Raw genomic sequence first — 15,213 nt, forward strand, 5'->3', positions numbered from 1 at the left:
TCAAACAAAAGCCTATAGTGTTTGTGAACATCCTCAGAACATTCTATTTAATCTTAATCCAACAAAAGGTAGAAGGCTAAAATAATCTCTATGAACTCCTATCCTCCCAGTAATCCCAGGCCAGCTCTGCTCATCTGAGCGAAGCTACCCATCTGCATTCCTGTGTGAGAGGCTCCACAACCATTTGGACCAGACACAGAAGCCTAGCATTTCAGCCCAACGCAAGGCAGATGTGGAGATAACAGGTTCATGTCTGGAATAAATCAGAACACACACACACACAAACACACCCGCACTCAAACACAAACCCCTGGATAGGGAAGAGAATTCCTCACAGCTTGTTCATACCAAGTTCTGCTGGCAGTTGAACTATATAAAACTATTCCGTGCCATCTTAAGAACACGCCTGCACACACTTAAGAGCCCCCAACAAGGATCACAGAGGCCTGTCCAGACCCAAGACTGCAGTCGGCTCATAGGGAGGTTCGGCCCTGAAGCAGCACGAGTCTGTTCTAGATAACAGTCAAGACACCAACCACGTTCCCACTGGGCTGGGAGTTGGGATTTGGACGCGGACATTAAGTTACATTAGTGAATAGCAACACAAACATCCGTAATGATGAAGATGGGTTCTCCTGTCGCTAGTTGTAGGGTAGTAGTAGTAGTTATAGTAGTAGTAGTTATATCTGTAGTTGTAGTACGGTAATAAAGAAAAAAACAGAATATGAAACAGAATCAATCTCAGACACAGTTGGGTATAAAGAAACCATGAACGTTTAATTTTCATTGCTGGCATCTGCAGATTGCTCTGTACATTTGTAAAAAAAATATTTGTACAACCCTTTTGTGAGTAGACCATTAAAATTGACGAGATCCGGCAGAAAAGAAGAGACAGAAAGTTTGTCATTCAGGCTGCTAAATTCCTCAGACACAGGCAGAGCTGGTTTCCATAATTGAGGTTGAAGGCTGATGAGCCAGCGCTCCACACAGAGGAAGTCTACCGCAAACTCCCCCAGTCTCCTTTTTCACAGAAAACAAACTACTTTAAATGCGCAGGCAGACAAAGCTTCTTGGGCAAAGGCTAAAGTCTAACAGGTGAAATGAAAAGATGTGACAAAAAAACCCCAAAGAAAAGCAAATGACAGACGCAGTTTTATGTGTACATTTTCTGCGTCCCCCCATCCCACAACACAGACATGTAAAAGAAGCAAGAGTCCCTCTTGTTCACAGTGGGCTGGTCAGTTCTCTCGGGACATTGAGCTGTGGCCAGCTATGCTAATGACGCTAACGGCGTTAGCCAGTGGTCTGTCAAGTCCATCACAGGATAGAGGGAAACGATATCACTTTAAACAGACACAGAGAGAGAGTGACTGCCAGTCACCTTTACACATAACCCTACACATATATAGGTCACCTTTACACATAACCCTACACATATATAGGTCACCTTTACACATAACCCTACACATATATAGGTGGACAAAATTAAAGACAAAAAGGCCGGTGGTCTTCTTGGGTTGGATTCAGAGTCATCTTCAGGTCAGGCAGGGTCTGTGACATGATCACAGCTACAGAACATCCAAGACCTCGACCAATGCACGCACACACACACACACACATGCACAAACACACGCACGCACACATGCACGCACGCACGCACGCGCACGCACGCACGCACGCACGCACGCACGCACTCCCGCCCTCATTTTCATTGGCTGCTTTGTTGGCATGGCGATCACTGCTTGGACTTCTTGAGGATGGTGCCAACGGCGGAGATGACCGTGGTCTTGGTGCCGCTGGCGGTGGTGGTTACCGAGACGACGCCGGGCAGCGTGGCTGTGGTGGTGAGGAGGGCAGGCTGAGCCAACGTGACGGGCACCGCAGAGTCCCACTTACTCTTCCTCTTCTGGGCTTCTGCTGGAGCAGGGATGGAGAGAGAGGGAGAGAGAGAGATAGGGGGAGAGAGAGAGAGATAGGGGGAGAGAGAGAGGCGGGGGGGAGAGAGAGGGAGAGAGAGAGGGAGAGAGAGAGAGAGAGGGAGAGAGATAGGGGGAGAGAGAGAGAGAGAGGGGGGGGGGGAGAGAGAGAGGGGGGGGGGGGAGAGAGAGAGGGGGGGAGAGGGAGGGAGAGGGGGGAGAGAGAGAGAGAGAGGGGGAGGGAGAGAGGAAGGGAGAGAAAGAGATAGATAGAGAGATAGATAGAGAGATAGATAGATAGATAGAGAGAGAGAGAGAGAGAGGGGGGGGGAGAGAGGAAGGGAAAGAAAGAGATAGAGATAGATAGAGAGATAGATAGATAGATAGATAGATAGATAGAGAGAGAGAGAGAGAGAGAGCCTCAGTTAAGAAAAACCATGACCAGGTGGTCTCGGCAATCACAGTAGGCAGAGGCAGGCAGACCAGGATGGCTAAAGGGAACAGGCTGTGCATCTACTGAAATGGAATCAGAGCTACACTTCCTCACTAGCTGCCCAAACTACACAGAGATTCTCTCCAACTTCTATTCAGAAATCACAAGCGAAATATCCAAAATTCGATCGAAGACCACAAAAAACCCAGATACTTATTAGGAGAGCAGGACGATTGTGCAATACTAGCTACACTACATATACAACTGACCACTGAGCGACGCGCCTATAAACTCCACATACTGCAATAACCCACATTCCCACTCAGAAGTGCACACGCACACACACACACACACGCACACACATATGGCTATGCATATATACTTACATAATTTACAGTGCATTGATGAAGTGTAACAATGTATGTTTCTATATGTTTTTGTGTGCATTTTCTTTTACTCCTGAGAGTGCTTAGGCAATGCAGCATATGATTAGTTGTGCCAAGAAAGCATATTTGAATTGATTTAAAAGAGAAAGAGAGAAAGAGAGAGAGATAGAAAGATAGAGAGAAAGAGAGAGAGAGAGGGCATGATAATGTGAGTGAGTGAGGGAGATATAGGCATGTAAGCAGAGAGTGAGGTAGAGGGAAAGAGAGAGTAAGAGAGAGAAAGAAAGAGAAAGAGAGAAGGAAAGTGTTAAATATAAGAGCGGGTGTATGAGAGTAGAGGGGAGAACGTTTGCAAGAAGTCAGGAGTAACAGAAGAGTGGACATGGAGATGAAGGGAGAGAAAGAGTGGACATGGAGATGAAGGGAGAGAAAGAGTGGACATGGAGATGAAGGGAGAGAAAGAATGAGATGAAGGGAGAGAAAGAATGAGATGAAGGGAGAGAAAGAATGAGATGAAGGGAGCGAAAGAGTGGACATGGAGATGAAGGGAGAGAAAGAATGAGATGAAGGGAGAGAAAGAATGAGATGAAGGGAGAGAAAGAATGAGATGAAGGGAGAGAAAGAATGAGATGAAGGGAGCGAAAGGAGAGAAAGGGGAAAAAAGGGAGGAATGGCGTTTAGAGAGAGTGAGCAACCAGAAGCCTGTGACTCATTCAGACTGGAACAAACAAGTAGCTACAAACCCAAGAGCATGATAACTCAGCACGCACAGCAACACTTATACAGCAACACTGTGTGTGTGTGTGTGTGCGCGCGTGCGTGTGTATGTGCGTGTGTGTGTCCTGTACGTGGTTCCCAGTGGAAGGAGACTGTGGCGGTGAGGCTGGATTTACGGCTGGCTACCAGCAGTTGGTTTGGTGTGTGAGTCCGGCTACACCCGGCGCAGCACTGAAACGTTCCGTTGGCAGAGTGGGAAAAAGGTTTGCAAGGACTGCGCTCATTTTTTTTCAAAAGTGCACAGCAGCTCTGTACCCAGAATGCCTCAGTTGCACGCCCTGTGTAGCCCGACTGTGTGTATGAGCGCCCTATACATAGCTTCCACTGGAGGGAAAGGCTGTGTGTATGAGCGCCCTATACATAGCTTCCACTGGAGGGAAAGGCTGTGTGTATGAGCGCCCTATACATAGCTTCCACTGGAGGGAAAGGCTGTGGCTGCCATAATATAGCGTGCGTAAGGGTGTGTACACCTCTGACAGTCATCAGTTGGTTTGGTGTGTAAGAGTGAGTGAGTGAGTGTTCCTGCACGTGTGTGTGTGTGTCGTTTGTTTGTAAGATGCGAGTGAGTGAGTGAGTGTTCCTGCGTGTGTGTGTGTCGTTTGTTTGTACGATGCGAGTGAGTGTTCCTGCACGTGTGTGTGTGTCGTTTGTTTGTACGATGCGATACCTGTTGCTGTTGCCGTGGCCGCGCTGCTTGCGGAGGACGCAGCGTTGGTGGCGGTGCCTTTCTTGGTGCCGGTCACAAACTCGATCTGGAGGCAGAGCACACAGAGAGCTGCAACAGACAGCTTTGGACTCCAGGGGCCCTAACTCATATGCTGGGCAAAGTGCAGAGTCACGCTGTGAGCAAAGTTCTCGTGCACAAACTAACGACATCATGAGTCAGCTTTTAGCTGGCCGGCCGCTGTTAGTGCTTAGGATCTTTCTCGAGGTATTAAATTAGCAAATAGATATTCCATAGTTATTAGGCAGGCTTTAGTTAGATTACACTTTGCACTTTGCCTAGCATTTAAAGTAAGGCCCCAGGGTGTATGGCAGATGCGTTTTAATCCAGCATGAGTATTGAGTCAGGCAGGGGTTTTAACCCAGCATGAGTGTTGAGTCAGGCAGGGGTTTTAACCTTGGTCCGCTCCTTTTTGGCCTTCTCCAGTTTGTCCATCTCAATCTTCTGAGCTTTGGCTGGACAAGAAAAACACACTCACTTCACTTCAGGGACTTAACTCGACTAGGCAACACGACTGGACTTGTAAGCCACAGCGAACAAAAACACTCACTCTGCATCCAGAACCCATTCAGTTTTTGGTGTGACTGAGTGCAGCTGTGTGACTGAGTGCAGCTGTGCTGTGTGACTGAGTGCAGCTGTGTGACTGAGTGCAGCTGTGTGCAGCTGTGTGATGGGAGTGCAGCTGTGTGACTGAGTGCAGCTGTGTGATGGGAGTGCAGCTGTGTGATGGGAGTGCAGCTGTGTGATGGGAGTGCAGCTGTGTGACTGAGTGCAGCTGTGTGACTGAGTGCAGCTGTGTGACTGAGTGCAGCTGTGTGACTGAGTGCAGCTGTGTGACGGAGTGCAGCTGTGTGACTGAGTGCAGCTGTGTGACTGAGTGCAGCTGTGTGACTGAGTGCAGCTGTGTGATGGGAGTGCAGCTGTGTGATGGGAGTGCAGCTGTGTGCGTCTCTTCATTTGTTTGCTTTGAAATACACATTGTACTGGTTTCCTCGGAACTGGAACTAGTAATGAGTTCCCTTATGGCACTTGATGCGGTGCAGAACTAGAGTAGCACTATAGCTTGGGAGTTCAGACCTGGTCTAAACATACGCAGTGAGCTTACCTAGTGCTTCATAATAAGAGTCCTCAGACCAGCCATGGGGATCAAACATGTCCTGAAACACAGAATCACCACAGACAAAATGACACAATGTCATTTGCAACTTTTGTAATAACATGAGAAATGTCACATCTGTGTCAGGTCACTTCCTAATGATTATTCACAGAACGCTTTTCAAGCACTGAATACAAACGGGCCTGGAGCAAGGTCATGGTGCAGTCAGCATTTTACCTTTGGATAGTTCGTTCCAAGTTCATCGATGCCGCAGAACTGGATAAGCTTCTCATAAATACTGTAAATAAAGCAACACAGCTGTTACTAAATAGTAAATCTAAATATGTCTGGTAAATCTAAATAACAATTTCTCCTTCGCCCTTCTATCCACATTAAAACAGTGTATTGCAACACTAAAAAATGATACTTTTCCAAAACAATCTCTGAGGTACAGAAATTCGAACACTCTGGGTTTGTGTTGCAGTGTGTGCAGGTAGTATGATGATGTGCAGTTGCCATGACACTAACACAAGTTTGTTTATGATGGTGTCTGGAACTTAAACACTTCTAAGACAATACGAAAATAATAATATGGACGGATAGTTACCATTTCAAACTTACATATTTATATTTATTTACACCGGCCTCACAACTGAAGTGTTCTATTCAGGGTATAAATATAAGTAAAATAGTTTTAGAAGAATTGTTTATTTTTTTAGAATGTACGGGCCGCTATCACTTCTGGCGTAGCCAGTTCCATTGATTGTGGCTAACTGCAGCATACGCACTGTGATGTGAACTGAACGCTTCAGTTGCATGCCGGGTTTAGCCAGGCGGTTAGGCTTTCATTCAGAAGACTACCTTGGGTTCCGGAACTCTTTCTTCTTCTGGATGTGGCTGTTGGTGTCAAAGGCCCCGTGCTGTTTGCGCTCGTACAACTTCAGGATCTTCTCCTGATGAAGGGGACAGACCAATGGGCAAATTATAATCATCCTACACAGTCAAGACATACATTCCTCTACGTAACACACATATTACATAATTATTAACGCTATAAAACACACTATTAAACTGGGGCTGTCAAAATCGATGATTCATTTGAGAAAAAATAACTGATTAAAAAACATAACGCAGATTAATCGATTCCGTATGACCATTGACCCCGAGCCGTTCTAGTCAGTAACCATTAGACTGTAAATTGAAGGAGAGAAGAAAATGTGCTGCCTAGATCATTGATCGGAACATTTACTTTTAAAAAACGGCCTAATGGTGTTGATAAAAATAAAGTGTTGATTAAAATAGTCCTCTGCAGAAATAGTGTTGATATGAGGGGAGTGTTAATTTATTTTCATTGTGTCCCCTAGGTTATATCTGTGGCCTGAAATGCCTTGTATGTGAAAAAAAACTTCCCGAAGCACTTTTGAACTTATTTCCTCAGCATATTAGGTCATATCATAGATTATTATGGCCTTTATTTGAACAGTGAAAATACTGTAATAATAAGAGTTTTTGAACTTTAATGTCACTAATGCTGATTATTCAATGATTCATTTGAATTTAAATATTTAAAATACTTTTACAGCAAAAATGATATATGCGATCAATTTAGATTAATTAATCACAGAGTATGTAATTAATTCGATTCAATTTTTTAATCGATTGACAGCCCTATATTAAACACATTGTTAAACACACCCATACACAGCAGATATGAGATGGCCGAAGATTATCATCTCATGTGATTGATATTTCAACTTTTGTGGAACAACAAAAACAAGATAAAGCATGAAAGGGGAGAAGAAAGGCAGACGTCATACATTTTCATTTCTACCCAACGATATGTCCCCAATTTAATTAAGAAGTCATACCCAACGATATGTCCCCAATTTAATTAAGAAGTCATACCCAACGATATGTCCCCAATTTAATTAAGAAGTCATACCCAACGATATGTCCCCAATTTAATTAAGAAGTCATACCCAACGATATGTCCCCAATTTAATTAAGAAGTCATACCCAACGATATGTCCCCAATTTAATTAAGAAGTCATACATTTTCATTTCTACCCAACGATATGTCCCCAATTTAATTAAGAAGTCATACATTTTCATTTCTACCCAACGATATGTCCCCAATTTAATTAAGAAGTCATACATTTTCATTTCTACCCAACGATATGTCCCCAATTTAATTAAGAAGTCATACATTTTCATTTCTACCCAACGATATGTCCCCAATTTAATTAAGAAGTCATACATTTTCATTTCTACCCAACGATATGTCCCCAATTTAATTAAGAAGTCATACATTTTCATTTCTACCCAACGATATGTCCCCAATTTAATTAAGAAGTCATACATTTTCATTTCTACCCAACGATATGTCCCCAATTTAATTAAGAAGTCATACATTTTCATTTCTACCCAACGATATGTCCCCAATTTAATTAAGAAGTCATACATTTTAATTTCTACCCAACGATATGTCCCCAATTTAATTAAGAAGTCATACATTTTAATTTCTACCCAACGATATGTCCCCAATTTAATTAAGAAGTCATACATTTTAATTTCTACCCAACGATATGTCCCCAATTTCATTTATATGCAGCGCTTGCTCAGCTGGCCGTTTAAAAGTCTGCTCTCAGCATCCGTCTCAGGCTGCCAGTCTGGCCATTGGTCATGAGTATGAGTGAGTGATGAGCTGGCCTCTCTGTATGGCACTGTGAATGGGCCTCTTGTGTGAGTGTGGTTCTGATACCACAGGGTCAAATCTGACGACTAGGCTCGAGAAGAGAGGGGGGGCCCTGCTGGCCCGTGGCCATGGTGACCAGTGTGTGTATGAGCACAAGCTCAACCCCACTCTGAGGAGCAGGAAAGGGAGATATCGGCGAAAACAAGAGGGCCGCATGGGCGTGGTGGGGCTCCACAACAGCATCAGCATTATTTACAACTAACTTTACAAATTAATATTTCAACTTAAATAATAATAATTAAAAATATATATGTGTAACTGATGAATACAAAAAAAAGTTAGCTACCATGGTAACCATCGAGTCATTCTAATGAATAAAGAATGACAAACACACAAATCACTGCCCTGGTCCAGGTGTTGCGCGTAATAACTAGACTGTGGTTCTCTCTCTGCACACGGGGCTGTTTGCATCGCTCCAGGGGCAGGATATTCGTTACGGTGACGACGGCTGATGCACGAGCCCTGGGGGGGTGGGGGAGGCGGCTGAGGTGTTTGGCCGACGCCCTTTTGTCCCCGCTCCAACATTCCCCTGCCAAAAGCAGTTTCCATAGCGATGCACCGTGAGCAGACAAGGATGAAACCACTCCTTCTATCAATCACAGCTTTAAACGGCAAAAACAGCTCCAAAACAACAAGCTTATGTGTGCGTTCTATTTGTACGTGGTGACTGCTTGTGTCAACTCGTAACTTTTGAAATGACGCAACTTTCAAGTCGTTAGAACTCGCAGTGAACTGGGGGCTCATTGATTTGTACGAGACCACTTCTCATCAGACGACTTTAGGGAGACGTGCCACACGGGACACACACACACACACACACACACACACACACACACACACACTATCCCCTAACCACAGACACACACGGAACACCAGCAGCACTGGGCCCAGGGGAGAGCGCTGCAATGGCCGGGACGCTCACTGCCACACACACACACACACACACACACACACACTCCCCTAACCGCAGATACACACATGTAAGACCAGTTAGGGATGATTGATTCACTACTGCTGCTTCTGCTGCTAATCACTGCCATACGGCCCTGAAAACACACACACACATGCACACACAATCACCTAGCCACAGACACACACACACACACACACAGACACACACTCACAGAGACACCATCCCATCCCTATACACACAGCCCATCCTAAACACATGCCTCAATGCTAACCAACCAACTCATTAAAAAATAACACTCACAACTGCAGTGCTTGGTTTAAGAGACCACACACCCTCACATTCACACACTCTCACACACAAACACAAACACACTCATACCCACTACACACTCAGTCATACCCACTGACTCATATCCACTACACACTCACACACAAACAAACACACATTCACACACTCATACCCACTACACACTCACGGTTACACACACTGATTCACTGCTTGCTGCTACTTCTGGATCTCCACACACACATACACACACACACAAGTTTATTTCCCTTTTGCACTCACACCAGACCATCTCTTTAGACACACACACACACACACACACACACACACACACACACACACACAGTGAATGAACTCTAACACTGGTTCACACAAACAACAAGGGCGAGACAGAGATCATGATGGAGGAGATGGATGTGGAGGTGTGTGTGTGTGTGTGTGTGTGTGTGTGTGTGTGTGTGTGTGTGTGTGTGAGGGAGATATAACACACCTGTAGCTGACTGGAACAGTGTGTGTGTGTGTGTGTGTGAGGGAGATATAACACACCTGTAGCTGACTGGAACAGTGTGTGTGTGTGTGTGTGTGTGTGTGTGTGTGTGTGAGGGAGATATAACACACCTGTAGCTGACTGGAACAGTGTGTGTGTGTGTGAGGGAGATATAACACACCTGTAGCTGACTGGAACAGCGTGTGTGTGTGTGTGTGTGTGAGGGAGATAGAACACACCTGTAGCTGACTGGAACAGTGTGTGTGTGTGTGTGTGTGTGTGTGTGTGTGTGTGTGTGTGTGAGGGAGATATAACACACCTGTAGCTACCTAAAACAGTGTGTGTGTGTGTGTGTGTGTGTGTGTGTGTGTGTGTGTGTGAGGGAGATATAACACACCTGTAGCTGACTGGAACAGCGTGTGTGTGTGTGTGTGTGTGTGTGTGTGTGTGTGTGTGTGTGAGGGAGATAGAACACACCTGTAGCTGACTGGAACAGCGTGTGTGTGTGTGTGTGTGTGTGTGTGTGTGTGTGTGTGTGTGTGTGTGTGTGTGTGTGTGTGTGAGGGAGATAGAACACACCTGTAGCTGACTGGAACAGTGTGTGTGTGTGTGTGAGGGAGATAGAACACACCTGTAGCTGACTGGAACAGTGTGTGTGTGTGTGTGTGTGTGTGTGTGTGTGTGTGTGTGTGTGTGTGTGTGTGTGTGTGTGAGGGAGATAGAACACACCTGTAGCTGGCTGGAACAGTGTGTGTGTGTGTGTGTGTGTGTGTGTGTGTGTGTGTGTGTGTGTGTGTGTGAGGGAGATAGAACACACCTGTAGCTGACTGGAACAGTGTGTGTGTGTGTGTGTGTGTGTGAGGGAGATAGAACACACCTGTAGCTGACTGGAACAGTGTGTGTGTGTGTGTGTGTGTGTGTGTGTGTGTGTGTGTGTGTGTGTGTGTGTGTGAGGGAGATAGAACACACCTGTAGCTGACTGGAACAGTGTGTGTGTGTGTGTGTGTGTGTGTGTGTGTGTGTGTGTGTGTGTGTGTGAGGGAGATAGAACACACCTGTAGCTGACTGGAACAGTGTGTGTGTGTGTGTGTGTGTGTGTGTGTGTGTGTGTGTGTGTGTGTGAGGGAGATATAACACACCTGTAGCTGACTGGAACAGTGTGTGTGTGTGTGTGTGTGTGTGTGTGTGTGTGTGAGGGAGATAGAACACACCTGTAGCTGACTGGAACAGCGTCCTTGTGGCTCTGGGGGGATTCTGATGTCATCGGGAGACATGTTCCGCACCTTCTCTGAGAAGAGGGCTGTGGAGAGACCACCACATCAGAATACTGGTCAGTGAAACGCGCACACACACGCGCACACACACACACACACACACACACAGATGATTATAGTTATACTACATAGAGAACGGATGCATGGATGTGCATGCACGGATGATTATAGTTCTACTACAGAGAGAGATTTGCTGTATATAGCTGACACATCTTTATAGTGCAATATAATTTGCGCAACGAAACTGTTCTTCAATGACGATATCTGTTTGACCTTGTTGTGTTAGTTTTAAATAAAAATTTATATATTCATCAGCTGGAGATGGAAGTCTGCTACTGGGATAAACACTGTGTCCAGTTTCCCCAGACATGGACCGAGCACTAGTCCCAGCACACACACACAGACATGGACCGAGCACTAGTCCCAGACTAGAGGAGTACTTTAATGACAATCTCCACTGACTGTTTATGAATCTCACACACACACACACACACACGGACCGAGGACTAGTCCCAGACTAGAGGAGAACCTTAATGACAATCTCCACTGAAAACGCCCTTTTAGTCTGGGACTAGAATTAAGGTTTAATCCAGGAGCCAGGAAAACTAGCTGCTCATCTAACCATCTGTTAATTACAGGCTCTCTTATGACTAAGACATGGAATTTTACTCATGGTGGGAACGCTTACAGAGTTATAATTTAAGCTTTCATTATATTTATACTTATATTTTATATATATATATATACACAGGGTTCTAAATTAACTTTTTGGATCACCAGCCAATGTGGCTGGTAACTTTCTAAAGCCAATCAGAATTTCTACTAGCCAATTTTTTTTCCGGTGAAATTCCGGAGAATTATGAGTTTATGAGATGAGTCTCACTGAATGCATTTGATCATTTTATTACTGTAACATTGTTGGCATGAATATACCACAAAATATACACAGAAAGTGTAAACACTACTTCATTTCATGTTTGGGATCTCTATCTATCTATCTATCTATCTATCTATCTATCTGCCACTGTTTTCTCTCCCTCTCCTGCATGCTCAGACGCGTTCTCAATTAAAGGGGAACTTGGCAACTATTTCAACGTAATAAACCCGTTTAGAAATCATTTGGATGGTTAAATGACCTGTTCCGGTGAAAATTGTGACTTTTCCCGCTGCCCCTAGCGTCCCCAGGCGGAAAACCAGCCTTGCAACATTGAGACTACTGTCCCGGAAAGAGAAGTAAGAAACAAGAAACTTGTTTTAAATCGTGTTTCTTACCTTCCCACATTCCACATTGTCTGCCGAACCTGCTAACCGTTTTGCTAGCTTGTAAATAAATCCATGTGCTTTATCGTTAGCCTTTTCCACAGTTTGAAATAGCATAATGCACAATTTCTCCAGCAGAGGGGGAAATCCTGCCAAGTTTCCCTTTAAATGGAGTAGGCTAGCATAGGGCCTACAATGTTAGAGAGGACCGGAAAAGTATTATCTTTATGATGCATTCTGTTGGTGCATGTTGACATTGTATACTTTCTCTAACAAGAGTGAAAAACAGTTAGTACAGCAGTACAGCTACCTTTTTATTGGCTAAATGTTGGTCCCTCCTCTGTCTCTCGGTGCCCTACGCAGTGCGTGATGCGTGTGGTGGTGGTGATCACTGATCAGGCAACTTTTTAAAACTGATAATTTTCGCCTCACGTTCCTCTCCATCTTCAGCTTACTCCATAGACAATAAAATAAACGATCTAGCTGCTTCAGGTTTTGCTGACTCCGCTACATGACCTCAGCCCCCCCCCCCTCCCCCCCATTTATGTGTTATGTACTTTTTACTTTACTGGCTAACTCCCTCCTCGTTCAGTCTCTGCTCCCTGCTCTGGCTCCGTTCCTTCTTCTAATTCCTTGAGTTTTCTGGTAGACGCTCCATTCGCTCGCGCTGGTTCCACTCATGAAAAGTAGGAAGTACTGCCAGGGGGATATATGACCGAGAACAGAGACTTATGTATCATGCACGTAATGCCTCATGCATCACCGGCCAAACTGGCTAGTACGTTTTTATTAACACCCGCCAAAATTAATTTTAACCCGCATTTGGCGGGTGTTAATTTAGAACCCATATATATAAATTTACGCAACAATGAAGAAATATACTCAAATGTTGATCACCAGCAAAACGTGATGGGTGAACCTTATGAATCTCACACACAGACACAGACAGACACATGACGCAGCTTCAAAACAACTCCACACAGCGGAATCTGCTGAGCTGTGTGTTTGAGCATATGTGCATGTGAAAGCAGACAGATAGAGAAGGAGGGGTGTGGTGGGGGGGGGACAGTGAGCAGAGAAACAGACATATGGAGCAAGCGAGAGACAGAAAGAAAGAAAGAAAGAAAGAAAGAAAGAAAGAAAGAGAGAGAGAGAGAAAGAAAGAAAGAAAGAAAGGGAGAAAGAAAGAAAGAGCAAGATTGAGACAAACAAGTAGCAAGAGAAGCACACAGAGAAAGGAGAGAGAAATAATGAGAGGGTGAACAGGGGAAAAAGAGAGAGAGAGTGAGAGATGAAGGGTAGGGGAGAGAGAGAGAGAAAGAGAGAGGGAGAGAGTGAGAGAGCGTGTGTGTGAGAGAGGATGGGAGAGAGAGAGTGAGAGAGGGAGAGAGTGTGAAAGATAGTGAGAGAGCATGTGTGTGAGAGAGAGAGAGAGTGTGAGAGAGGGAGTGAGAGAGAGTGTGAGAGAGGGAGTGTAAGAGACAGAGTGAGAGAGAGTGTGAGAGAGGGAGTGTGAGAGAGGGAGTGTAAGAGACAGAGTGTGAGAGAGGGAGTGTAAGAGACAGAGTGAAAGAGAGGGAGTGAGAGAGACAGAGTGTGAGAGAGGGAGTGTAAGAGACAGAGTGTAAGAGACAGAGTGAGAGAGGGAGTGTAAGAGACAGAGTGAGAGAGAGTGTGAGAGAGGGAGTGTGAGAGAGGGAGTGTAAGAGACAGAGTGTGAGAGAGGGAGTGTAAGAGACAGAGTGTAAGAGACAGAGTGAGAGAGAGGGAGTGAGAGAGAGGGAGTGAGAGAGACAGAGTGTGAGAGAGGGAGTGAGAGAGACAGAGTGTGAGAGAGGGAGTGAGAGAGCATGTGTGTGACAGAGTGTAAAGCGTCAACTGAGAGCCTGTGTGTGTCCACAGGCGGGCCAGAGCCGGCCCCTCGGAGCGCACTAGTTGAGACAGGCCACAGGTGACTTCCCCCTGAACTCCCCATGCCTCAGCACGGAGCACTGCATTGTGGGTAGGCAGTGCAAGAACGCAGGGCGTGGACCAGGGCGTGTCTCACAGATCCTGGCTCGCTTCAGACATCACTCATCTGCGGCAGTACCGCACCCAAACACACGCACACACACACATAAACTTCACCCCCCTAAGCTACACATCGGCACACAGGGAGACAGGGAGACAGGCAGGCAGGCAGGCACACTCAGGACGGGAGAATGTGGGAACATCAGGCATTCCCGGAGGACGCTGACGGACCTGACAGGGCATGCCTGAACTGCAGCAGCATCAGCAGCAAGCAGCAGCATAGCTGAATCACATGGGAAGGTAAAGGCATGAAGGCGTAAATGCATCCCTACGGCCTGCCTGTCTGAAGGCTTACTCAGACACACAGCTGATGTTATCTGTTCCTGCTAAGTGTTCCTGCTAACGTTAACGGGATGTAGGCAGCGGTGGGGATACCCCAGACCAGACCAGACCAGACCAGACCAGACCAGACCAGCAGGAGAGCGCAAAGCAAGTGCAACGTCATTAAGACTCCCCCGCGTCAGGAATCTGGCTCATAGACCATTTAAATCTGTTCCTAGAGCGCAAAGCAAGTGCAACGTCATTAAGACTCCCCCGCGTCAGGAATCTGGCTCATATAGACCATTTAAATCTGTTCCTAGAGCGCAAAGCAAGTGCAACGTCATTAAGACTCCCCGCGTCAGGAATCTGGCTCATAGACCATTTAAATCTGTTCCTAGAGCGCAAAGCAAGTGCAACGTCATTAAGACTCCCCCGCGTCAGGAATCTGGCTCATAGACCATTTAAATCTGTTCCTAGAGCGCAAAGCAAGTGCAACGTCATTAAGACTCCCCCGCGTCAGGAATCTGGCTCATAGACCATTTAAATCTGTTCCTAGAGCGCAAAGCAAGTGCAACG

General features: G+C 45.7%; 1 protein-coding gene across 2 annotated transcripts in view; it reads right to left on the reverse strand.

The window, feature by feature from the left end:
- Positions 1–751: 751 nt before the first annotated feature.
- sap30bp (SAP30 binding protein) overlaps positions 752–15,213 on the reverse strand; it is a 36,922-nt gene continuing 22,460 nt past the window's right edge. The window contains exons 5-11 of one of the 2 annotated variants that reach the window (XM_076266979.1): positions 10,984–11,072; positions 6,194–6,285; positions 5,570–5,630; positions 5,342–5,393; positions 4,633–4,691; positions 4,180–4,264; positions 752–1,914 (exon numbers count right to left, since the gene is read on the reverse strand). In XM_076266979.1, coding sequence (XP_076123094.1) covers positions 1,736–1,914; positions 4,180–4,264; positions 4,633–4,691; positions 5,342–5,393; positions 5,570–5,630; positions 6,194–6,285; positions 10,984–11,072 — 617 coding nt within the window. In that variant the 3' untranslated portion in view covers positions 752–1,735. Of the gene's footprint in view, positions 1,918–4,179; positions 4,265–4,632; positions 4,692–5,341; positions 5,394–5,569; positions 5,631–6,193; positions 6,286–10,983; positions 11,073–15,213 lie in introns of both variants that reach the window. The other variant, XM_076266978.1, reaches the window with a different exon arrangement.

The sequence above is a fragment of the Alosa pseudoharengus genome, unplaced genomic scaffold, assembly GCF_046254945.1.
Source record: "Alosa pseudoharengus isolate Yale_2024_CS ecotype anadromous, Long Island Sound unplaced genomic scaffold, YU_APseudo_1.1 YU_APseudo_1.1_scf_4, whole genome shotgun sequence".
NCBI lineage: Eukaryota > Metazoa > Chordata > Actinopteri > Clupeiformes > Clupeidae > Alosa > Alosa pseudoharengus.